A 26656-nucleotide genomic window follows, 5' to 3' on the forward strand; every position below is an offset into this window, starting at 1 on the left:
TTTGGAGTGAGGGCGGAAACCGGAACACCCGGAGGAAACCCATGCAGACACGGGGAGAATGTGCAAGTTCCACACAGACAGTGACCGGAGGCCGGAATTGAACCCGGGTCCCTGGTGCTGTGAGGCAGCAGTGCTAACCCACTGTGCCACCTCTAGCAATGTGGCTGACTCTTAAATGCCCTCCGAAATGGCCAAGCAAGCCACTCAGCTCAAGGGCAATTAGGAATGGATAATTAATGCTGTCCCACCCTGTGACACTCACATCCCCTGGATAAATATTTTAAAAATAAGCATGGAAGGGGGAGAATGGTGGCTCAGGGAGTTTAAATGTTCAACCTTCTGACAACAGGGATTGTGACAGTATCAGAACTGCCTTGAAACACTCCCCTGGCTCAGGGCATCGCTCGGACTAAATTGCTGCACAGTCTGACTGGCTGGTATTGATAGCTAGGTGGCCATGTACAATCCTTGCACCATTTAGATGGTGTTAATGGTTGTAATTCATCAGCACTGACAGCAAGTGAGCAAAAATACACAGAACCTGCGTAGCTTTTTATACCGTCAATGTAAAGATAGGCTGAGTGGCCATGCGTGGAATCATTTAAAAATAATTACTGGGCCTAATTTTAAAACAGTCAGCCTCTCACTCTGACTCACCCTCTCCCACCTCTGAGTCACAAAGGTTATGATGTGGGAGATGCCGGCGTCGGACTGGGGTAAACACAGTAAGAGTTTTAACAACACCAGGTTAAAGTCCAAAAGGTTTATTTGGTAGCAAATACCATTAGCTTTCGGAGCGCTGCTCCTTCGTCAGATGGAGTGGAAATCTGCACCGACTTGATTTGACACCGATTTGAGAGCAGATTTCCACTCCATCTGACGAAGGAGCAGCGCTCCGAAAGCTAATGGTATTTGCTACCAAATAAACCTTTTGGACTTTAACCTGGTGTTGTTAAAACTCTTACTGCACAAAGGTTAAACATAGAAAATAGGTGCAGGAGTAGGCCCTTCGGCCCTTCAAGCCTGCTCCAACATTCAATATGATCATGGCTGATCATGCACTTTTAGTATCCCACTCCCGCTTTCTCTCCATACCCCTTGACCCCTATAGCCACAAGGGCCACGTCCAGCTCCCTCTTGAACATATCTAACGAACTGGCCCCAACAGTTTTCTGTGGTGGAGAATTCCACAGGTTCACAACTCTCTGACTGAAGAAGATCTTCCTCATCTCAGTCCTGAATGGCTTATCCCTTATTCTTAGACTGTGACCCTTAGTTCTGGACTTCTCCAACATCGAGAACATTCTTCCCAAATCCAGCCTGTCCAGTCCCATCAGGATTTTATGCTTCTATGAGGTCCCCTCTCATTCTTCTAAATTCCAGTGAGTACAAGCCCAGTCCATCCAGTCTCTCTTCATAGGTCAGTCCTGCCATTCCGGGAATCAGTTGGTGAATCTTCGCTGGACTCCCTCAATAACAAGAATGTCCTTCCTCAGACTAGGAGATGAAAACTGCACACAATACTCAAAGTGTGGTCTCACCAAGGCTCTGTATAACTGCAGCAAGATACCCCTACTCCTACACTCAAATCCTCTTGCTATGAATGCATGCCATTAGCTTTCCTCACTGCCTGCTGTATCTGCATGCCAACCTTCAGCGACTGTTCCACCATGACAGCCAGATCATGTTCCCTTTTTCCAAAACTGCCACCATTCAGATAATAATCTTCTTTCCTGTTTTTGCCGCCAAAGTAGATAACCTCACATTTACCCACATTATATTACATTTGCCAAGTATTTTCCCACTCAGTCAGCCTGTCCAAGTCACCCTGCAGCCTCTGAGCATCCTCCTCACAGCACACACTGCCACCCAGCTTAGTGTCATCTGCAAATTTGGAGATATTGCATTCAATTCCTTCGTCCAAATCATTATTGTATATTGTGAATAGCTGGGGTCCCAGCACTGAATCCCGCGGTACCCCACTAGTCACTGCCTGCCACTCTGAAAAGGACCCATTTATTCCCATTCTCTGCTTCCTGTCTGCCAACCAGTTCTCCATCCACGTCATTACCCCCAATATCATGAGCTTTAATTTTGTTCTAATCTCTTGTAATGAGAGTTCAAGCCTCACTTCGGAGACGGAGTACCCAATCAAAGTTGGCACTTCAGCCCCGCACTGAAGGAATGCTGTAGTGGCGGAGGTGCCCTCGTTTGTTTGAGATGTTAAATGGCTGGATCTGCCCGTGACTGCAGTGCCACACCATGTGGTTGGCTCTGATGTTGCCTGGGAAACTCCCATGCTACAAAAACATACAACAAGGCAAATAACGGCAGGGTCCACCCCTCACTGGTGCAGAGTCCTGGACCCGAGTCCCGGACAAAGCACCATCAACACGAGCGCAGCAACTAGTCAAGATGGCAGCCCCAAGATTCTCCGAGCCACTTTGTGGTGAATGTGTGGAATTCACTACCACAGACAGAAGTTGAGGCCAAAACATTGTGCAATTTCAAGAAGAAATTAGATATAGCTCTTGGGGCTAAAGGCATCAAGGGATATGGAGGGAAATCAGGATATTGAATTTGATGATCAGCCATGATCATAATGAATGGCGGAGCAGGTTCGAAGGGCTGAATGGCCTCCTGCTTCTAGTTTCTCTAACTGGGGATGGGCCATGATTTGATTAACGTTAACCAAATCTCAGAATACAAGGTTAAATAAAAATATTGCTAAGGAATTCACTCTGAGAAGAATTAATTTCCTTCTGAAAGAGAAGGTGTAAATCTCTCCAAAATCTGTAGTGTTTTAAAGAGCTGACTCTGAACAGACTTGCATTTATATTGCCTCTTTCATGACTTTCCAAATTGCCTTACAACCAATCAAGTATGTTTGCTGGCAGCCAATTTATACACAGCAAGCTCCCACAAAAGACAGTGTGATAAATGGCTGGATCATCTGTTTTAACCACGCTGGATGAGGGTTAAATATTGACCAGGACACTGAGACGATCTCCTCGGATGTTTTTAAAAAAAAATAATATCATGAAGTATTTCACACCCACCAGGGGAGGGCAGAGCAAGCTTCGGTTTAACATACAAAAGCAGAAAATGCTGGAAAATCTCAGCAGGTCTGACAACATCTGTGGGGAGAGATTAGAGTAAGAAGTTTAACAACACCAGGTTAAAGTCCAACAGGTTTATTTGGTAGCAAAAGCCACTAGCTTTCGTCGGACGAAGGGACAGCCTGTTCCAAAAGCTAATGGCTTTTGCTACCAAATAAACCCGTTGGACTTTAACCTGGTGTTGTTAGACTTCTTACTGCGTTTACCCCAGTCCAACGCCGGCATCTCCAAATCAGGAGAGATTAGAGCCAACGTTTCGAGTCTCGATGACACTTCGTCAGACGAAGTTTCTGTTTCAGATTCCAGCATCCGCAGTATTTCAGTTTAATATTTCGATCAAAAGACAGCACCTCCCAACAGTACAGAACTCCCTCAGTCCTGTGCTAAAGAAAACACACTTCACTTATATGCAATGTCTTATGTGTCCTGTCCTGTCATTCATCCTTCTCTGTTGAAAAAGCACACCATAGAATCATAGAATCCTACAGTGCAGAAGGAGGCCATAACCCCATGTATTTACCCTAGCTAGTCCCCCTGACACTAAGGGGCAATTTTAGCATGGCCAATCCACCTAACCCGCGCATCTTTGGACTGTGGGATTCTATGATCCCTCTGTATCCATCATACTCTATCCTGTCGGTAACACGTGAAGTGTCCTCTATTCACAGTATCCAAGATTGCAAAGCTCAGAAAGCCCTGCTAGATGTGTGTCAAAATCCAACATACCTTCAGGTCCCATCGTGCGATCGGAATATCTTTCATCTTATCCCATGAGGGATCCCTTTCAACTTCAAAGAATTTCTACATGAAAGGCACTAGCTGCCTTTGAATTAAAATTAATGATCTGATATTTATTATAAATGAGAAGTTGGGCATTTGTACACTTTACCTCCAATATAAACTGATGTCATAGTTTATTGTTTATGAATGGGAAACATAAATTACTGGAATTCCTCTTCTTGATGCTTTTACCCCAAGAAGACCAACACCAATGAAGCTGCTAAGTGTGCCTATAGAGTTTGGTCCTCAGTGGTAACAACAATGTTAATACCATCTAGGGTAGCATGTTAGCACAGTGGTTAGCACTACTGCCTCACAGCGCCAGAGACCCAGATTCAATTCCCAGCTTGGGTCACTGTCTGTGCATAGTCTGCACGTTCTCCCCGTGTCTGCGTGGGTTTCCTCCCACAGTGCGAAAGACGTGCTGGTTAGGGTGCATTAGCTATGCTAAATTCTCCCTCAGTGTACCCGATAAGGCGCTGGAGGGTGGCGACTAGGGGATTTTCACTTTAACTTCATTGCAGTGTTAATGTAAGCCTACTTTAACAAGTGACGATAATAAATAAATCTTGCAGGTCAGCCGTGACTCTGATGGTAGCATCACATAATCTTTACAGTGCAGAAAGAGGCCATTTGGCCCATCGAGTCAGCACAGGCTCTCTGAAAGAGCATTCTACCAAGTCCCTTGCCTGATCCCCGTCACCTTACACATTCTCTCTTTTTAGACAGCAATCCTATTCCATTTTGAATACCTCGATCAATCCTGCTTCCTCCACCCTCTCAGGAAGTTCACTCTAGACTTCAGCCACCCTCTGGGTGAAAACATTTTCCCTCCCATCACTTTTACTCCTTTTGCCAATTATTTTGAATCTGTGCCCTCTAGTCATTGATGCTCGAGTGGGGACCGTTTCTCACTATTTACCATGTCTATGTCCCTCAGGATCTGGAATATCTCTATCAAGTCTCCTCTCAATGTTCTTGTCTCCAAGGAAAGCAAACCCAACCTCTCCAATCCATCCTCCTAGCTACGGCTCTTTATCGAGAATCATTCTTGTGAACTTCCTTCACCAATGCCTTCATTTCCTTCCTCAAGCACGGCTCCCAGAAATGGACGCAATCTCCAGATGAAGCCTAACTAGTGTCTTGCATAAAGAACAAAGAACAGTACAGCACAGGATCAGGCCCTTCGGCCCTCCAAGCCTGCGCCGATCATGACACCTGCCTAAACTAAAACTGTATGCACTTACAGAGTCCGTATCCTTCCATTCCCATCCTATTCATGTATTCGTCGAATTGTCCCTTAAATGCCGCTATCGTACCTGCTCCCACCACCTCCCCGGGCAGCGCGTTCCAGACATTCACCACCCTCTGTGTAAAAAAACTTGCTTCGCACATCTCCTCTAAACTTTTCCCACGCACCTTAAACCCATGTCCCCTAGTACTTGACTTTTCTACCCTCGGAAAGAGCATCTGACTATCCACTCTGTCCCTGCCACTCAATCTTGTAAACCTTTATCAGGTCGCCCCTCAACCTCCGTCGTTCCAGTGAGAACAAATAGCTTATCCAACTTCTCCTCATAGCTAATAATTTCAACATGTTCTCCTTCGTCTTGTACTCAATGACCATATTAATAAAGCATTTCCAAGTCAGAAGTCCCAATTCAGAAACAGAGACAAACAAGGGAATCTCCATGAGATATTAATAACCTTATGTCTCCATACACTTCCTGCCATTACTTCTTTGCCCAACTTTTGCACTAACAATCCTCATTTGAAATTCCGATGTCCAGATTTATAATGTTACATACCTATGGATTAGGTGGTTAGGCCATGTTAAATTGCCCCATAGTGTCAGGGGGACGAGCAGGATAAATATGTGAGGTTACGGGGATAGGGTAAAATTGTTGTTGGTGCAGGCTCGATGGGCCGAATGGCCTCCTTCTGCACAGTAGGGATTCTATTCTATGATTCTATGTAAACCTGTTACTCTCCCACCAGTAGTCGCACTATAGCAACTGAGTTAAGCATCAGCCAACTCATCAGCTGATAGAGCAAAGGCACCTCTACCTCTTTGCTTCCCAAACAGTCAGAGGCTTTCTTGGGCAGAGTGTTGTGGCTTTAAAATGTATTACATCTGCATGTCCTGGTCCAGTCATCGATCCCCTTCGCTCTAACCTCTTTTCACCTGAAGACAAATGTGAGTCCGGATTTGAATATAAAAACTAAATTCAAAACGTACAGCTCAACCATCATAATTCCTATTTTAAGAGATTACGATCAGGTTCCAAGGACAGATATAAAGGTAACTGGCAAAGGAACTAAAGAAGGAGTGAGAAGATTTTATTTTCAAACCCAGCAAGTTGTTATAATCTGGAATGCACAGCCCTGACAAGGGGGTGGAAGCAGATTTAATCATAATGCTGAAAAGGGAATTGGAAAGTGTAGGGGCCATGGGGAAAGAGCAGCGGGGTGAGGCTAACTGGATTGCACTTTCAAAAGAGCTGACACAGGTGTGATGGGCCAAATGGCCTGCTTCTCAACTGGTCAATTTAAAGAGGAAAATGGCATACAATTCATTTTTCTTCCAATCATTGTTCACCCAGTCAAACAGGTCTTTGATGGGTGTAGATTTGTGCATGTATCTTAATAATGTAAAGTGCAGAAGAAGGCCATTCAGCCCATTATGTCTGCACCAGCTGTCCAAATGGACAATTCCCTTGGTGCCTTCTCCCCCATAACCCTGCACATTCTTCCTTTTCAAATAAAAAAACAGTCTAGTTCCCTTTTGAATGTTTCGATTGAACCCGTCTCCACCACAATCTGAGGCAGTGCATTCCAGACATTACTCCACTTTTTTACTGTGTGAAAAGGTCTTTTTCTCATCCCGCTTTTGCCAAGTACTTTTGTTACGGTTCAGGTCAGAAACTCCAAACTGTTTAATGAAGCCTGATTCATAAGTTTTGCATCTTGAATTTGGCTAGGATAAGCATGAGATGTTTCACTTCAGGTATGATTCAAATGACCCACTAGGGAGATTTTAACAAACAAAGTTTATTTAAGAATATAGTTCACATGTAAAGTAAGAAAATTAGTAAGAACTTCTATCAATTATAAACAAGAAACCAACCACTATACTGTATAACCCTTAACAAATATATCTAATGTGTTTCAATCAAACCAATCCCGTAGACAAAAGGCCCTTTTCACAGGTTTAACACAAAGACTAATGCTCACGTGATACTAAAATCCGAGACCTTTAGATGAAGTATGCAGTTCTCTGGGTAGACTCGGAATAGCTTCCCAAAACACCAGGGACTCTAGGCAATCCACCAATAGCCGATTTCCCCCTTCAGAAAGGCAAGACCTTGCTTTCAGATGACCAGCAGAATTTCCAAAACCAGGGAGAGAGAGAGAGACTTCTTTTCAGCTTGATGCCTCTTCTAAAACTAAAACTCAAACTTGCAGCTCCAAACTGAAAATGAAAAAAACTCCTATCACCTGACCTGCTAACCAGTTTTTGTCCTAACAATGCAGAGTCATAAACATCCCAGTAAAAGGAAACAAACCCCCATTTAAGCAGCAATAAAACTGCTAACGGACGGCACAGTAGCACAGTGGTTAGCACTGCTGCTTCACAGCTCCAGGAACCTGGGTTCGATTCCCGGCTTGGGTCACTGTCTGTGTGGAGTTTGCACATTCTCCTCGTGTCTGCGTGGGTTTCCTCCAGTGCTCCGGTTTCCTCCCACAGTCCAAAGATGTGCGGGTTAGGTTGATTGGCCATGCTAAAATTGCCCCTTAGTGTCCTGAGATGCATAGGTTAGAGGGATTAGCGGGTAAATATATATAGGGATAAGAGGGTAGGGCCTGGGTGGGATTGTGGTCGGTGCAGACTCGATGGGCCAAATGGCCTCTTTCTGCACTGTAGGGTTTCTATGATTCTATGAAAAGGGCATCTCCAGTCAAACCAGTGCCATAATGACATCAGCTAAGGCCGTGAGCTGAGAAACACTGACTGTGAGAGCTGCAGAGATCATGATTTTAAAAATAAAATCTCTTACAGGTACACTAACTTCAGACTTTAAATCTGTGCCCTCTCATTCTCGAGCCTTTCACAAGTGGGAACAGTTTTTCCCTATCTGCTCTGTCCAGGCCCCTCATGATTTAGAACACTTTTATAAAAATCTCCTCTCAACCTTCGCTGACATAAAGCATTTTCTGCTGAGGTGGATTCAAACCCAGGACAAAACTTTTGGTCTGTGTACATATTGTACTCCTCAAATCAGGGAGAGAGTTGAAGAAACTTTGGGCACAACTGTCAGGGATAAGCCAGGAAAATTCAGGAATGTCAGTGACTCCAGGCAGTGGCAATCAGAATCCCTGGACTGGATGACTCTTCTCTGTTTAAAGGAACGTTTGATTGGTTTACTTTCTCAGTGTTTTTAAACAGTATTCCAGTCCTGCTGTTTTTTCCAATGAATGTCCTTGCCATCCCAGAGTTTACAACTGCAATAACACTCAAGGAGCTCGACATAAGCAATCCGCTAAATCAGCATCACCAACAACATTCTAACCTTCCACCACTGACACATCATGACTGCAGTGTGTACCATCTACAGAATGCACTGCAATAACACATGGGCGGCACGGTGGCACAGTGGTTAGCACTGCTGCCTCAAAGCTCCAGGCACCCGAGTTCAAATCCCGGCTTGAGTCACTGTCTGTGCGGAGTCTGCACGTTCTCCCTGTATCTGCGTGGGTTTCCCCCGGGTGCTCCGGTTTCCTCCCACAGTCCAAAGATGTGTGGGTTAGGAGGATTGGCTCTGCTAAATTGCCCCTTAGTGTCAGGGGGACCAGCTGGGTTTGTGGTCAGTGCAGACTCGATGGGCCGAATGGCCTCCTTCTGCACTGTAGGATTCTATGATTCTCTATGAACTAAAGTTCCCTTAGCAGCAGCTCCCAAACCGTGACTCCTGCTGCCTAACAGGACAGGAGCAACAGATACATGGGAACACCACCACCAAAATTCGAGCACCCCCCTGACTTGGAACTGCATCGCCGTTCCTTCACTGTTCCTTATTCCCTTCCTAACAGCAGTGTAGGTGTACCTACGTCGCATGGATCGCAGTGGTTCAAGAGGCAGCTCAGGGATGGTCAATATAGGACAGCACCATCTTAAATTTTATTTTAATTCTTTCTTCGGGATTTGGGCATCGCTGGCTAGACTGGCATTTGTTGCCCATCACTAGTTGCCCATGAGAAGGTGGTAGTGTGCCACCTTCTTGAACCGCAGCAGTCCATGTGATGTAGGTACACCTGATGTGGCGCTGCCCCTTCGTCAGGTGGAGTGGAGATCTGCTCACAGGGTATGCCCTGTTTGCGAGCATTTCTCCACTCCACCTGACAAAGGAGCAGCGCTCCGAATGCTAGTGGCATTTGCTGCCAAATAAACCTGTTGGACTTTAACCTGGTGTTGTTAAACTTCTTACTGTGTAGGTACACCCACAGTGCTGTTAGGGAGGGAGTTCCAGGATTTTTCCCCAGCGACAGTGAAGGAACGGCGCTATATTAGTCAGGATGATGTGTGACTTGGAGGGGAACTTTCAAGGCATGACATTCCCCCGTGTCTGCTTGTCCTTCCAGGTGGTAGAGGTTGCGGGTTTGAAAGGTGCTGTCAAAGGAACCTTGGTGAGTTGTCACAATGCATCTTGTAGATGGTGCACACTTCTTCCAGCACTGGAGCGCAGTGGCAACAATGAATGTTGAAGGATGGGGAGGCAATCAAGTGCGGCTGCTTTGTCCTGGATGGTGTTGAGCTTCTTGAGTGTTGTTGGTGCCACAGCTATCCAGACAAGTGGAGAGTATTCCATCACACCCCTGACTTGTGCCTTGTACAGAGAATGCCCCTCAACGTCCAGCAATGACCAGCTATGGCTTAAGCACAATCAGCCAGATAGTCCCAGCGACCCCGCTTCTCGTGTGTTAATTCCACACAGCCAGGCAATAATAGATCCGCAGTTTTCTGGGACTGGAGAGAGATAATTGGCTCTCTCCTTCACTGGCTGTCCAGCTGTTTTCATTCTATCCAGCCCTGAATTTGTTCCTTTCGCGCTCGTAATCTTCTGTTTGTCTCCCTGATCCTGTTCACTTCAATCCTGGCCCCTTTCCCTCCACTTTGTGATATTAGTTTGGCACTGGTATTCGACTCATTACATTCATTCACAGTTTTCCATTTATCATTTCACCTGGTCGGTTGTGGCTCAGCGACCTGGTCAGCTTTTAACCCCACAACTGACATCACAAAAACCAATTATCTGGCCATTATCATATTGCTGTTTGTGAATCTTTTGTGCAGAAAATCGCTGCTGTTTTTCCCATGTTACAACACAACTGACTACACTTTTAAAAAAAGTACTTCATTAACAGGGGATATAAAAGGTGCTATTTAAATGCAACTTCTTTCTTTCTAAAATCATAGAATCCGTACAGTGCAGAAAGAGGTCATTCGGCCCATCGAGCCAGCACTGACAACAATCCCAGCTAGGCCCTATTCCCATTACCGCACGTATTTACCCTGCTAATCTCCTAAGGGGCAACTTAGCATGGCCAATCAACCTAACCTACACATCTTTGGACTGTAGGAGGAAATCGGAGCACCCGGAGGAAACTCAAGCAGACACGGGGAGAATGTGCAGACTCCGCACAGATAAACACCCGAGACCGTGGAAGGAAACCCACGCAGACACGGGGAGAACGTGCAAACTCCACACAGACAGTGACCCAAGCCAGGAATCGAACCCGGGTCCCTGGCGCTGTGAGGCAGCAGTGCTGACTACTGTGCCACAGTGCCGCCCATGTTCCACGCCTAGCTGTCTGAATTTGCTCTCGGGTTTCCAGCATTACTGCACCCTACATAGAGGTATTTCATTAGCTGGAGAGTGGCACGGTGGCAAGCACTGCTGCTTCACAGCTCCAGGGACCCTGGTTCGATTCCTGGCTTGGGTCACTGTCTGTGTGGAGTTTGCACATTCTCTCCCTGTGGCTGCATGGGTTTCCTCCCACAGTCCAAAGATTTGCGGTTTAGGTTGATTGGCCGTGTTAAATTGCCCCTTAGTGTCAGGGGGTTAGTAGGGTAAATAAGTAGGGTTATGGGGATAGGGAATGTGTGGGATTGTGGTTGGTGCAGACTCGATGGGCCGAATGGCCCCATTCTGCACTGTCGGGATTCTATGAGTGCTGTTGGACAGCCGGAGGTCAGGCGAGGTACAGTGTAAGTGCAAGTCATTCTTTCTTTCATTTCTCAAGATGTGGGTGATGCTGCTAAAGCTGTATTTATTTGTGGCCAGTTCTTGCAAGGAGGTGATGGGCTGCTGCAGTCTTCATGCTCAAGTTGGTTCAGGAGATAACTCCAGGACATTGACTCAGGAAAGTTGAAGGAGCAAATATTAATCCCAAGTTAGTCTGGTGAGCATTGATGGGAATTTGGAGGTGGTGGAGCTCCCAAAATCCTGCTCCATCCTTCTCAAGTGGCCATCTCAGGACAGCAATGAGCTGTTGAAGTAACCCTAGTGACTTACTGCAGTGCGTTCTGTCGATCATATACACTGCAACCACAATGTGATGGTACTGAACAGCTCAATAAAGGCACTTCTTAGCACAAGAGGACTTTTAAAAAAATAGTTACTTTGGCTATTGTGTCTGCGTCAGTTCTCTGAAGCAGTCTGATACTTAATCTCTTACTCTATAACGTATCAATTTTGACAGATTTAAAAATATGCACTGTATTCTGTTTCCATCGCTGTTCTTGGTTGTAATCCAAACTCCACCGATCGGTAAAGAAAATTTTCTTCTAACCTTTCCCTTCAGTCATTTTGTGATGACCTTAGAAATGTATTCCCTGCAACCATCATATTTAAGGAGGAGTTCAATAAAGTACATGAGGAAGGAATAGAAGGTCATGCTGATAGGGCAGAATGCAGTAGGTTAGAATCAGGCTCACATGGGGCATAACCCTAACACAGAGCAGTTGGGCTGAATGGCCAGTTTCTATGTTTGATCCCACCTTACTGTTTCTAGATGGACACACTGCTTATCCAGCATGTTGGAGTGGACGAGCAGAATTCAATTAAACATTGGGAAGGTCAAAACCATTGTCTTCCATCCCTACCAAAAACTCCACTCCTGTGTTACCGATTTTCTTTTATGGGACATGGGCGTCGCTGGCTGGCCAGCATTTATTGTGATGTGGAGATGCCGGCGTTGGACTGGGGTAAACACAGTAAGAAGTTTAACAACACCAGGTTAAAGTCCAACAGGTTTATTTGGTAGCAAAAGCCACACAAGCTTTCGAGGCTCTGAGCCCCTTCTTCAGGTGAGTGGGAATTCTGTTCACAAACAGAACTTATAAAGACACAGACTCAATTTACATGAATAATGGTTGGAATGCGAATACTTACAACTAATCCAGTCTTTAAGAAACAGGACATTGTCCTGTTGGGGAGCACTTCAGCGGTCACGGGCATTCGGCCTCTGATATTCGGGTAAGCGTTCTCCAAGGCGGCCTTGGCGACACACGACAGCGCAGAGTCGCTGAGCAGAAACTGATAGCCAAGTTCCGCACACACAAGGACGGCCTCAACCGGGATATTGGGTTTATGTCACACTATTTGTAACTCCCACAGTTGCGTGGACCTGCAGAGTTTTACTGGCTGTCTTGTCTGGAGACAATACACATCTTTTTAGCCTGTCTTGATGCTCTCTCCACTCCCATTGTTTTGTTTCTTAAAGACTGGATTAGTTGTAAGTATTCGCATTCCAACCATTATTCATGTAAATTGAGTCTGTGTCTTTATAAGTTCTGTTTGTGAACAGAATTCCCACTCACCTGAAGAAGGGGCTCAGAGCCTCGAAAGCTTGTGTGGCTTTTGCTACCAAATAAACCTGTTGGACTTTAACCTGGTGTTGTTAAACTTCTTACAGCATTTATTGCCCATCGCTAGTTGCCCGAGGGCAGTTGAGAGTCAACCACATTGCTGTGGCTCTGGAGTCACATGTAGGCCAGACCAGGTAAGGACGGCAGATTTCCTTCCTTAAAAGGACATTAGTGAACCAGATGGGTTTTTCCGACAATGGTTTCATGGTCATCAGTAGATTCTTAATTCCAGATATTTTTTATTGAATTCAAATTCCACCATCTGCCATGACGGGATTCGAACCCGGGTCCCCAGAACATTAGCTGAGTTGCTGGATTTATAATCTAGCGATGATACCACGAGGCCATTGCCTCCCCCTAATTCCATCCTTCTCCCCAACCACTGCCCAAGGTTGTTCAAGATAACTTGATACATTGGTGTCATATTTAGCCCCAAGATGAGCTTTCAGTCACAAACCCCTGCCTGTTTCCACCTCTGTTACCTTTCCTGCCTCAGCTCATCTCCAGCTGAAACCATCATCTAAGCCTACGTCGCCTCCAGACTGGACTATTCTAACACACGGCTGGCCAGCCTTCCAAATTCACCACTCCATAACTTAAAGATCATCCAAAGGTCTGCCACCCACATCCTAACTTGTATCAAGTCCTGTTCCCGTATTCCCAATGTGCTTGTGGAGCTACATAGGCTCCCAGTCAAGCAAGATCTGGGTTTGAGAATTCTCAGCCCTGCTTTTAAATCCCTCCGTGGCCTCACACCTTCTTATCTCTGCAATCCCAATTTCAAACCTGTAGGGGAAGGGTCTGGCACATGTAGGGTTAGCGTGGAACCGAGTACAGTCCCAGCCACACAATGATGTAAGAGAATGCATGGCCTGCACCTAGGGTTCAGGTCATGTGCACAAGCTTACTCCCCTTACTGTGTACATGCACATAGTTAATGAATACATACAGTTAACCTACTTAAAACTACAAAGCTTTCATTAAAACATACTAAACGGTATCCAACACCCTACAGCAAGCTCCAGCATTTCTCTCATTCTGGCCTCTTGAACATCCTTGATCTTAATCATCCCACTTTACCATCAGCTGTTTAAACCCTAAACTCAGGAATCCCCTCCCTAAACCTCTCCATCTTTTTTAAAATCTCATTTTCATTCTTTAAGACACCTCTCTTTGGACAAGTCTCTGGTCAGCTGCTTTCATATCTCCTTCTGCGACTGCCTGTTTTATAATGCCCCCCCGAACCATCTTGGGGTGTTTGATTATATTAAAGGCTCTATATAAATACATGTTGTTGTACACTGCAAAGAATGATTCACCAGCCAGTGGAAGTAGCTCGGTGATCAAAACCTCTTAGAATTTAGGACACAGTTTCTTTCTGATCTCCTCTTAACCTTCTTTGTCCCCATGAATATTCTGATTCTTCTGCAACACCAACACAGTGCACAGTGCCATTCTACAGGCAGAAAGCAGCTTCTGTGGCTCTCCATGGGAGTGACGTATCCTGGAGTAGTTCAGATTTAGCACAGTTTTCATGTCATATTTTTGATGCTGCACTTGTAAATCTTTTGTGAAGAGTGCCAAGCCTTGTTTCAGAGGGAGGGATGGGGCAAGCTCACAGTGGCGACTGACAAACTTGTGGATTTTGGACTCTGAGTGAGCGACAGAGAGGGCGGCAGAGCGCCAGGCAGAGAGAGAGCGCCAGGCAGCGAGAGAGCGCCAGGCAGCGAGAGAGCGCCAGGCAGAGAGAGAGAGCGCCAGGCAGAGAGAGAGAGCGCCAGGCAGAGAGAGAGAGCGCCAGGCAGAGAGAGAGAGCGCCAGGCAGAGAGAGAGAGCGCCAGGCAGAGAGAGAGAGCGCCAGGCAGAGAGAGAGAGCGCCAGGCAGAGAGAGAGAGCGCCAGGCAGAGAGAGAGAGCGCCAGGCAGAGAGAGAGAGCGCCAGGCAGAGAGAGAGAGCGCCAGGCAGAGAGAGAGAGCGCCAGGCAGAGAGAGAGAGCGCCAGGCAGAGAGAGAGAGCGCCAGGCAGAGAGAGAGCGCCAGGCAGAGAGAGAGCGCCAGGCAGAGAGAGAGCGCCAGGCAGCGAGAGAGACAGAGACAGAGCGCGCCAGAGACAGAGCGCGCCAGAGACAGAGAGAGCGCGCGACAGGGCGCCAGACAGAGAGAGCGCGCGACAGGGCGCCAGACAGAGAGAGCGCGCGACAGGGCGCCAGACAGAGAGAGCGCGCGACAGGGCGCCAGACAGAGAGAGCGCGCGACAGGGCGCCAGACAGAGAGAGCGCGCGACAGGGCGCCAGACAGAGAGAGCGCGCGACAGGGCGCCAGACAGAGAGAGCGCGCGACAGGGCGCCAGACAGAGAGAGCGCGCGACAGGGCGCCAGACAGAGAGAGCGCGCGACAGGGCGCCAGACAGAGAGAGCGCGCGACAGGGCGCCAGACAGAGAGAGCGCGCGACAGGGCGCCAGACAGAGAGAGCGCGCGACAGGGCGCCAGACAGAGAGAGCGCGCGACAGGGCGCCAGACAGAGAGAGCGCGCGACAGGGCGCCAGACAGAGAGAGCGCGCGACAGGGCGCCAGACAGAGAGAGCGCGCGACAGGGCGCCAGACAGAGAGAGCGCGCGACAGGGCGCCAGACAGAGAGAGCGCGCGACAGGGCGCCAGACAGAGAGAGCGCGCGACAGGGCGCCAGACAGAGAGAGCGCGCGACAGGGCGCCAGACAGAGAGAGCGCGCGACAGAGCGCCAGACAGAGAGAGCGCGCGACAGAGCGCCAGACAGAGAGAGCGCGAGCGCCAGACAGAGAGAGCGCGAGCGCCAGAGAGAGAACGAGCGCCAGACAGAGAGAACGAGCGCCAGAGTGTCAGACAGAGCGTGACAGAGCGCCAGACAGAGAGAGCGCGCGACAGAGCGCCAGACAGAGAGAGCGCGCGACAGAGCGCCAGACAGAGAGAGCGCGAGCGCCAGACAGAGAGAGCGCGAGCGCCAGACAGAGAGAGCGCGAGCGCCAGACAGAGAGAGCGCGAGCGCCAGACAGAGAGAGCGCGAGCGCCAGACAGAGAGAGCGCGAGCGCCAGACAGAGAGAGCGCGAGCGCCAGACAGAGAGAGCGCGAGCGCCAGACAGACAGAGCGCGAGCGCCAGACAGACAGAGCGCGAGCGCCAGACAGAGAGAGCGCGAGCGCCAGACAGAGAGAGCGCGAGCGCCAGACAGAGAGAGCGCGAGCGCCAGACAGAGAGAGCGCGAGCGCCAGACAGAGAGAGCGCGAGCGCCAGACAGAGAGAGCGCGAGCGCCAGACAGACAGAGCGCGAGCGCCAGACAGACAGAGCGCGAGCGCCAGACAGACAGAGCGCGAGCGCCAGACAGACAGAGCGCGAGCGCCAGACAGACAGAGCGCGAGCGCCAGACAGACAGAGCGCGAGCGCCAGACAGACAGAGCGCGAGCGCCAGACAGACAGAGCGCGAGCGCCAGACAGACAGAGCGCGAGCGCCAGACAGACAGAGCGCGAGCGCCAGACAGACAGAGCGCGAGCGCCAGACAGACAGAGCGCGAGCGCCAGACAGACAGAGCGCGAGCGCCAGACAGACAGAGCGCGAGCGCCAGACAGACAGAGCGCGAGCGCCAGACAGACAGAGCGCGAGCGCCAGACAGACAGAGCGCGAGCGCCAGACAGACAGAGCGCGAGCGCCAGACAGACAGAGCGCGAGCGCCAGACAGACAGAGCGCGAGCGCCAGACAGACAGAGCGCGAGCGCCAGACAGACAGAGCGCGAGCGCCAGACAGACAGAGCGCGAGCGCCAGACAGACAGAGCGCGAGCGCCAGACAGACAGAGCGCGAGCGCCAGACAGACAGAGCGCGAGCGCCAGACAGACAGAGCGCGAGCGCCAGACAGACAGAGCGCGAGCGCCAGACAGACAGAGCGCGAGCGCCAGACAGACAGAGCGCGAGCGCCAGACAGACAGAGCGCGAGCGCCAGACAGACAGAGCGCGAGCGCCAGACAGACAGAGCGCGAGCGCCAGACAGACAGAGCGCGAGCGCCAGACAGACAGAGCGCGAGCGCCAGACAGACAGAGCGCGAGCGCCAGACAGACAGAGCGCGAGCGCCAGACAGACAGAGCGCGAGCGCCAGACAGACAGAGCGCGAGCGCCAGACAGACAGAGCGCGAGCGCCAGACAGACAGAGCGCGAGCGCCAGACAGACAGAGCGCGAGCGCCAGACAGACAGAGCGCGAGCGCCAGACAGACAGAGCGCGAGCGCCAGACAGACAGAGCGCGAGCGCCAGACAGACAGAGCGCGAGCGCCAGACAGACAGAGCGCGTGCGCCAGACAGACAGAGCGCGAGCGCCAGACAGAGAGAGCGCGAGCGCCAGACAGAGAGAGCGCGAGCGCCAGACAGAGAGAGCGCGAGCGCCAGACAGAGAGAGCGCGAGCGCCAGACAGAGAGAGCGCGAGCGCCAGACAGAGAGAGCGCGAGCGCCAGACAGACAGAGCGCGAGCGCCAGACAGACAGAGCGCGAGCGCCAGACAGAGAGAGCGCGAGCGCCAGACAGAGAGAGCGCGAGCGCCAGACAGAGAGAGCGCGAGCGCCAGACAGAGAGAGCGCGAGCGCCAGACAGAGAGAGCGCGAGCGCCAGACAGAGAGAACGAGCGCCAGACAGAGAGAACGAGCGCCAGACAGAGAGAACGAGCGCCAGACAGAGCGTGCGACAGAGCGCCAGACAGAGAGAGCGCGCGACAGAGCGCCAGACAGAGAGAGCGCGCGACAGAGCGCCAGACAGAGAGAGCGCGCGACAGAGCGCCAGACAGAGAGAGCGCGCGACAGAGCGCCAGACAGAGAGAGCGCGCGACAGAGCGCCAGACAGAGAGAGCGCGCGACAGAGCGCCAGACAGAGAGAGCGCGCGACAGAGCGCCAGACAGAGAGAGCGCGCGACAGAGCGCCAGACAGAGAGAGCGCGCGACAGAGCGCCAGACAGAGAGAGCGCGCGACAGAGCGCCAGACAGAGAGAGCGCGCGACAGAGCGCCAGACAGAGAGAGCGCGCGACAGAGCGCCAGACAAAGAGAGAGCAATAGAAAGTGGGGAAAAAGGGAAAGGGGATGAGAAGGAAAAATGAATGAAACAAGAGAGAGCGAGGAAGCATTTATACACTGCCTTAAGCTCTTGAATGAACCAAATTATCGAAGTGTAGTCATTGTTGTAATATGGGAAAATGCAGCAGTCAGTTTGTACACAGCAAGATCCCACAAACAGTCTTTAGAGAATGGGCAGATGATCTAGTTGATTATCTGTGATAAGTTTCCAAGTCTTGGACCACTGGCTGCAAATTGCCCATTTATGGAATGAGCTGGAAACAAAGTTTGGTTTTGGGTTGTGCTCCAAAAATTGAACATGGGGCCATGAAGGAGTTAATTGAGCGCGATGCTGGATGACTGCTGCTACAACCCGCCCACTGAGAGTCAGTGTACCGGCCAAGAGCAGAGAAAATGGGCAGCAAAACAAAGTGGTTACTTGTTGTTGGAGGGGCCATCCTTAGCTGAGAGTAAATGAACCCACATCCTATTTTTTTCCAACACATCAATGGGATACAAGTGTCACTCACAAGGCCAGTATTTATTGCCCATCCCTAACTGCCCATGAAAATTTGGTGAGCTGTCTTTGTATACCCGCTGCAGTCCACATGGCAGATGGACAACCACAGTGCTGTTAGGGAGGGAGTTCTAGGATTTTGACCCAGTGGCAGTGAAGAATCATAGAATCCCTACAATGCAGGAGGCAGCCATTTGGCCCATTGAGCCTGCAACAACCACAATCCCACCCAGACCCTTGACCTGTAACCACATACATTTACCCTGCTAACTTCCCTGATATTAATGGGCAATTTAGCCTGGCCAATCAACCTAACCCGCACATCTTTGGACTGTGGGACTGGAGCACCCGGAGGAAACCCATGCAGACACGGGGAGAATGTGCAGATTCCGATAACGTGACCAGTATCTCAGTGACCCAAGCCGGGAATCGAACTTGAGTCCCTGCCACTTGTGAGGCAGCAGTGCGAACCTCTGTGCCACTGAACAGCAATGCAGTGCCAAGTCAGGATGGTGCGGGACTCGGAGGAAACACCTGCACCTGCAAGTTCTCCATGTCCCCACTGCACTTGGCCCTCGAGGTGGCAGAGGTCACATGGGAACTGCTGTCAAGGGAGTATTGGCGAGTTGCAGCATTTGTTCCATGACCTGCCGATTGTGTGGCTTCAGGTGGATATTAAAGAGGTCATGGCTACTAACTGAAGCAGAGCTGGAAGCTCTCCCAGTGTCCTGGCCAACATTCTTCCCTCAACCAACATCACCCACAAAAAACTGCTCTTTCGCCTTACTGCTGTCTATGGATGGTTGCTGGACAGAATAGCTGCCATAATTTCAAATGGAACAAGAGTCTCTGCACAAGTGTGTGGCCTACTCAAGGATGTTTCAACACACTGTGTAGATCAAGAGGTTCAGATGGCATCATAAGCCATACAAGAGCAAAGCTCAGTTTGTGAATATTTCCAATCCACCTCGCTGTTATTTTTACAAGCATACATTGGTCGCTGCCTTACTACCCTGCTCACTGCTGCATAGTAACAGAGCCCATTGTGGATACAAAGTCTGGCATTGTCTGCAATGGCTTGTCTTCTGAAGTTTGAAGGAGGTCAGACAGTTTCTGGGTAAAGATTCCTCAGCTGGACAAGATTATATGACAGGAATTTCTGCAGACAACCGCCCGCCTACCTACCAAAACTCCCATCAGTAATTTTGACAAAGACATTAGCAGATAGAGTCCCCAACACCAGGGAGAGACAAACCCATTTTAACACATGGAGGAGCTACAGGGGGAAGAATGAGATGCTCGAGAGGTTTACAAACACGGCGATGAGCGAATCTCAAAACCAAGAGGCCCATTTTATCCCAAACACAATGAAATCTGCCCAAAATCTTCAACCCATTCCATTGTACATAATAGGGCACCAACACTAGTCAAATATAATCCAAGTTTGTTACATTACAGGTTATATTTTACACAATTATCCACAAATATATTAATTCAAAATCTAGCTGCTTAAAAATCATATATAGATAGATTGAATAGGCTCTATGTGTATATAACAAGTTATCTATATATAGATTAGAGGTGTGAGGAGAGATGAGACAAAGAGTTGTAATAGATATAGATACTGTATAAGACAGATTTAAAAAGCTGAGATTTGAGAGAATAGGCATGTCAGAAGGAAGTAGCGATGTGAGAGTTGCAATGGTCAGTCTGTCTGGATATATGGTCAGTCCCGCTTTCCCTCGGATCAGAGGACACACACACACAATGTACACCAAATATATTAAAAGGGACGCAAACACTCACTCACAGACCTGGAAAAGGTAGCGCGAAGCGACCTTCCGCAGGAGGGTCCAGCCCACAGCACAGATCAGGAACAAAAGCCCCTCGGTGGCGGTGAGGGAGGCATTTTCCAGCAGGGTCCGTTTGGAGAGCTCAAAGCCGCAGTCCTTACACTCCGCGATCGCTGTGTTGAGGCAAGAAAAGCTTTTGAGCAGCACCTCGCCATATCCAGGCATCATCCTGACAACCTGCTTCCCAGCCACAGCCTCCATTTAACGCCAATTCCCCCGGTGGATAAAATAGCAATCCAGGGAATGAATCGAGGCAAGCACCCCACTGCACAAGACAGGAGCCAGGAGAGAGGGATGGGGGACACCTTCCCTTGTGTTGAAAAGGAAACAATGTATCTGATCTCCCAGCTTTTAAACAGTGTTGATTATTTATTACTGGATACAAAGTATCTCCCGGGAATGTTGCAGTTTTATTGCTCCCTGCTGTTTCATGTATCAAGTCCGCATCTTGATACAAAGCCCATTCCAAGTCTCAACACACAAAATAAAATCCAGCAACGGCTGAGAAATCCCCGCTTCATGAATTATTCAGGAATAATTAGCATAATCGCCTTGCTCTTCAGGCTGGAGCAGAAGATTTCCGTTCAGAAGTTGCTGGGATTCTCGCTCCTCTCTGCTCACTTTCCTGGGTCAATTTCAGCAGGAGGAATCCTGCGCTGAAAATCCCCCTCCAGCTCCTGCCGGCTGCTGCTGCAGCGCCTCGGAAGACCCAGGTTTTGACAGGCTGATCACGTTTCTTTCCCCCCCCACCCCTCCAGAAAGCCAGAATGAATCCTCCTTTACAATCTGCTCACGTTCAAATGGCACCAAGACCCGCCCACTGCAATGGAAAGAGACGCAGCGACACTCAAGATCTGGCAAAGCCATGTGACCCACCCGTTCACTTTACAACCCTGAAATATCCTTCACCAATCCCCTCACACCACCCCCTCCTCCATCTCACACACACTGAAAGGAAAAGCTGTGACAAGTGACACAGATTCTGAGGAAGAGTCACAATGGATTTGAAACATTAACCCTGTTTCTGCCTCCACAGACGCTGCCAGACCTGCTGAGCTTTTCCAGCACTCTTTGTTTTAAATAACAGGGAAGGCGCCTGAGGAGCCTAGACACTGTTCATCCCCCTCCCCTGGGGAGCCTGGACACTGTTCCCTCCCCCTCCCCTGGGGAGCTTGGACACTGTTCTTCCCCCTCCCCTGGGGAGCCTGGACACTGTTCATCCCCCTCCCCTGGGGAGCCTGGACACTGTTCATCCCCCTCCCCTGGGGAGCCTGGACACTGTTCTCTCCCCCGGGGAGCCTGGACACTGTTCATCCCCCCCCCCCCCCCCCCCGGGGAGCCTGGACACTGTTCATCCCCCTCCCCTGGGGAGCCTGGACACTGTTCCCTCCCCTGGGGAGCCTGGACACTGTTCATCCCCCTCCCCTGGGGAGCCTGGACACTGTTCTCTCCCCCGGGGAGCCTGGACACTGTTCATCCCCCTCCCCTGGGGAGCCTGGACACTGTTCATCCCCCGGGGAGCCTGGACACTGTTCATCCCCCTCCTCTGGAGAGCCTGGACACTGTTCTCTCCCCTGGGGAGCCTGGACACTGTTCCCTCCCCCTCCCCTGGAGAGCCTGGACACTGTTCATCCCCCTCCCCTGGGGAGCCTGGACACTGTTCCCTCCCCTGGGGAGCCTGGACACTGTTCATCCCCCTCCCTGGGGGAGCCTGGACACTGTTCCCTCCCCCTCCCCTGGAGAGCCTGGACACTGTTCATCCCCCTCCCCTGGGGAGCCTGGACACTATTCCTTCCATCCCCCTCTCCTGGGGAGCCTGCACATTGTTCCTCTCCCTCCCCTGGGGGGCCTGCACCCTGTCTCCACAACCCCCCCACCTCCCCTGGGGAACCTGCACACTTTCCCCCCTTCCCTGGGGGGGCCTGCACACTGTTCCCCACTCCCTCCCCTGGGGGGGCCTGCACACTGTTCCCCACTCCCTCCCCTGGGGGGGGGGCTTTACACTGTTCTTCCCGTTCCCCCAGAGGCAGAGGGCCTGTCTTCTGTCTCCAATGTCAAGTCTTATTCTGTCAGCTTGCTGCCTTATCCTGGGCCTGAAGTCAGGGGAAGTGGGGATGATCAGCAAAGCATAAACTGCCCCATTCTCGGGCTCGAGCACAACAGATGGAAGCTGACACTCCAGGGCAGTGCTGAGGGAACCCTGCACTGTTCAAGGTGCTGTTTTGGGATGAGATATTAAACTGAAGCTACACCTGCCTTCTCGGCTGCGTGCAGAAGATTGCATGGTGCTACTTGTAAGTCATGATGTGGAGATGCCGGCGTTGGACTGGGGTGAACACAGTAAGAAGTCTTACAACACCAGGTTAAGGTCCAACAGGTTTATTTGGTAGCAAATACCATAAGCTTTCGGAGCGCTGCTCCTTCGTCAGATGGAGTGGAAATGTGCTCTCAAACAGTGCAAACAGACACAAAATCAAGTTGCAGAATACTGATTAGAATGCGAATCCCTACAACCAGCCAGGTCTTAAAGATACAGACAATGTGGGTGGAGGGAGCATTAAACACGGGTTAAAGAGATGTGTATTGTCTCCAGACAGAACAGCTAGTGAGATTCTGCAAGCCCAGGTGGCAAGCTGTGGGGGTTAATGATAATGTGACATAAATCCAACATCCCAGTTTAGGCCGTCCTCATGTGTGCGGAACTTGGCTATCAGTTTCTGCTCAGCGACTCTGCGCTGTCGTGAAGGCCGCCTTGGAGAACGCTTACCTGAAGATCCAAGGCTGAATGCCCGTGACTGCTGAAGTGCTCCCCCACAGGAAGAGAACAGTCTTGCCTGGTGATTGTCGAGCGGTGTTCGTTCATCCGTTGTCGTAGCGTCTGCATGGTTTCCCCAATGTACCATGCCTCGGGACATCCTTTCCTGCAGCGTATCAGGTAGACAATGTTGGCCGAGTTGCAAGAGTATGTACCGTGTACCTGGTGGATGGTGTTCTCACGTGAGATGATGGCATCCGTGTCGATGATCCGGCACGTCTTGCAGAGGTTGCTGTGGCAGGGTTGTGTGGTGTCGTGGTCACTGTTCTCCTGAAGGCTGGGTAGTTTGCTGTGGACAATCGTCTGTTTGAGGTTGCGTGGTTGTTTGAAGGCAAGAAGTGGGGGTGTGGGGATGGCCTTGGCGAGATGTTCGTCTTCATCAATGACATGTTGAAGGCTCCGGAGGAGATGCCGTAGCTTCTCCGCTCCGGGGAAGTACTGGACGACGAAGGGTACTCTGTCCACCGTGTCCCGTGTTTGTCTTCTGAGGAGGTCGGTGCGGTTTTTCGCTGTGGCGCGTCGGAATTGTTGATCGATGAGTCGAGCGCCATATCCTGTTCTTATGAGGGCATCTTTCAGCGTCTGGAGGTGTCTGTTGCGATCCTCCTCATCCGCCAAGATCCTGTGTATTCGGAGAGCTTGTCCGTAGGGGATGGCTTCTTTAACGTGTTTCGGGTGGAAGCTGGAGAAGTGGAGCATCATGAGGTTATCCGTGGGCTTGCGGTACAGTGAGGTGCTGAGGTGACCGTCCTTGATGGAGATGCGTGTGTCCAAGAATGCAACTGATTCCGGAGAGTAGTCCATGGTGAGTCTGATGGTGGGGTGGAACTTGTTGATGTCATCATATAGTTGTTTCAGTGATTGCTCATCAGATGCTCAGCCAGATGAAATCGAAGTTCTCAGCCGAGGGCTCAACTTTTGTCCCACTACCAAAATAGACCCCATCAGTCTCGCAGCGGACACAGAGGAATTCATCAGGTGAATGAGGCTGCGGGAGTTCTTCCACAAACCCCAAGTGAACACAATGAGACAGCCAATGAACCGGAACAGCAGACAGAGAGATCTGCAGTGCAACTGAAGAGGAAAGAGTCGAATTGGACTCCTCCGGAAGGCCGCTGCCCTCAACTTGACATGTATGCCCAAGCCATCAGGAGGTGCGTCAACACCAAATTCATCAGCCGCACTCACAAGACAGCCCCGAACATCACCCAAGCACAACGCAACGCCATCCACGCTCTCAAGACCAACCGCAACATTGTCATCAAACCAGCAGACAAAGGAGGGGCCATCGTCATACTGAACAGAACGGATTACTGCAAAGAAGTGTACCGACAACTGAACAACGAGGAACACTACAGACAGTTACCCACAGATCCGACCAAAGAACACACCCGTCAACTCAACACTCTGATCAAAACCTCTGATCCGGACCTTCAAAACACCCTCCGTGCTCTCATCCCACGGACTCCACGCGTTGGAGATCTCTACTGCCTCCCAAAAATACACAAGGCAAACACACCCGGCCGTCCCATCGTTTCAGGCAATGGAACCCTGTGCGAGAACCTCTCCGGCTATGTCGAGGGCATCTTGAAACCCATTGTACAAAGAACCCCCAGCTTTTGTCGCGACACTACAGACTTCCTACAGAAACTCGGCGCACATGGAGCAGTTGAACCAGGAGCACTCCTCGTCACAATGGATGTCTTGGCACTCTACACCAGCATCCCCCACGATGATGGCATTGCTGCAACGGCCTCAGTGCTCAGCGCCAACAACTGCCAGTTTCCAGATGCAATTTTACAACTCATTCGCTTCATCCTGGACCACAATGTCTTCACCTTCAACAACTAGTTCTTCATCCAGACACACGGAACAGCCATGGGGACCACATTCGCACCTCAATATGCCAACATCTTCATGCACATGTTCGAACAAGACTTCTTCACCGCACAGGACCTTCAACCGATGCTATACACTAGATACATCGATGATATTTTCTTCCTTTGGAGTCATGGTGAACAATCACTGAAACAACTATATGATGACATCAACAAGTTCCATCCCACCATCAGACTCACCATGGACTACTCTCCGGAATCGGTTGCATTCTTGGACACACGCATCTCCATTAAGGACGGTCACCTCAGCACCTCACTGTGGCTGCTACGAGAGGACACAGGTTTAAGGTGCTGGGGGGTAGGTACAGGGGAAATGATAGGGGGAAGTTTTTCACACAGAGGGTGGTGGGCGAGTGGAATCGGCTGCCGTCAGTGGTGGTGGAGGCAAACTCAATCGGGTCTTTTAAGAGACTCCTGGATGAGTACATGGGACTTAATAGGATAGAGGGTTATAGGTAGGCCTAAAAGGTAGGGATATGTTCGGCACAACTTGGGGGGCCAAAGGGCCAGTTTTGTGCTGTAGTTTTTCTATGTTTCTAATAGAAGGATGTGGAGTTTGGCTGAGATGAAATGGGGAAGGAAAGCTGCGTGGAACATAAACATTGGGCCTGATGGTCTGTGCTATAGTTTCAATGTAATTCTGTGAATTGCAGAAATTGCACTGTAAAAAAGCCTTGGTTGAATAATAAAAATGAGGTGCAATCTTGCTTCATGTTATGATTCAGTAAATTAGATTGCAATTGTAATTCAATTGCAACCCCTAGTGTAGGGATCGGTTGGTGACTTTACAGATCACATGGATTGCATCCTGGTGGCCTCACTGCGTATCTTCCTTCTGCTATGAGCAGGACTTGGTGACATGTGAACATGATAAGTTTGTAGGGGAGTGGTCACCCTTCTTTATATGACTATTCTTAATTTAAGCATCTTCTATTAAAACAAAACTCGTTAGTGTCATTTTCCACACTAACCATTCAGTTAGATTGATGGGTGGTGCAGTGATGTGGGTTTCTGAAGATCCATTAGGAATTGTCCAGAATCACTCGCAGCTTTCACTGAGCTAATTTGCCCTCCTATTTCTATGATAAGCTTATCAGCTTGGTCCAGTTGCTTCGTTATTCAACTCTAAGGGAGAAGATTAGAGATTCAAACTCCATTACAGATCTAATCATAGAATCCCGACAGTGCAGAAGAGGCCATTCTAGTGTGCATCAACACTCTAACAGAGTATCTTACCCCAGCCCTCTCCCTCACCCTATCCCTGTAACCCCACACATTTAGCATGGCCAATCAATCTAACCTACACGTCTTTGGACTGTGGGAGGAAACCCACGCAGACATGAGGAGAATATGTAAACTCCACACCGACAGTCACTCAAGGCTGGAATTGAACCCAGGCCCCTGGTGCCATGAGGCAGCAGTGCTAACCACTGTGCCACCCAGATCTAGGCTGCTACCTCAGTGTTGTCACTCAAGAGTGCTGCATTGTCAGAGGTGCTGGCTTTTGATGAGATGGCTGGACACACAGGAGACCCCATTGATGAAGAGGGGAGGTCAACTAGTGACCTGGGCAATATTTACCCCTCAACCAACACAGATTTATTCATAATTCAGTCATGGGATGAGGTTATCACCAGGAAGGTCAGCATTTATTACAGATCCCTAATTGTCTTCGAGAA

The 26656-nt window shown here is 49.9% G+C and overlaps 1 protein-coding gene across 1 annotated transcript in view; it reads right to left on the reverse strand.

Annotated features, from left to right (window-relative positions):
- cers1 (ceramide synthase 1) overlaps nt 1-20465 on the reverse strand; it is a 60482-nt gene extending 40017 nt beyond the window's left edge. The window contains exon 1 of the mRNA XM_078198658.1: nt 20226-20465. Coding sequence (XP_078054784.1) covers nt 20226-20465 — 240 coding nt within the window. The remainder of the gene's footprint in view (nt 1-20225) is intronic.
- Between the last annotated feature and the right edge of the window lie 6191 nt (nt 20466-26656).

Source organism: Mustelus asterias, chromosome 26 (genome assembly GCF_964213995.1).
Source record: "Mustelus asterias chromosome 26, sMusAst1.hap1.1, whole genome shotgun sequence".
Taxonomy (NCBI): Eukaryota; Metazoa; Chordata; class Chondrichthyes; order Carcharhiniformes; family Triakidae; genus Mustelus; species Mustelus asterias.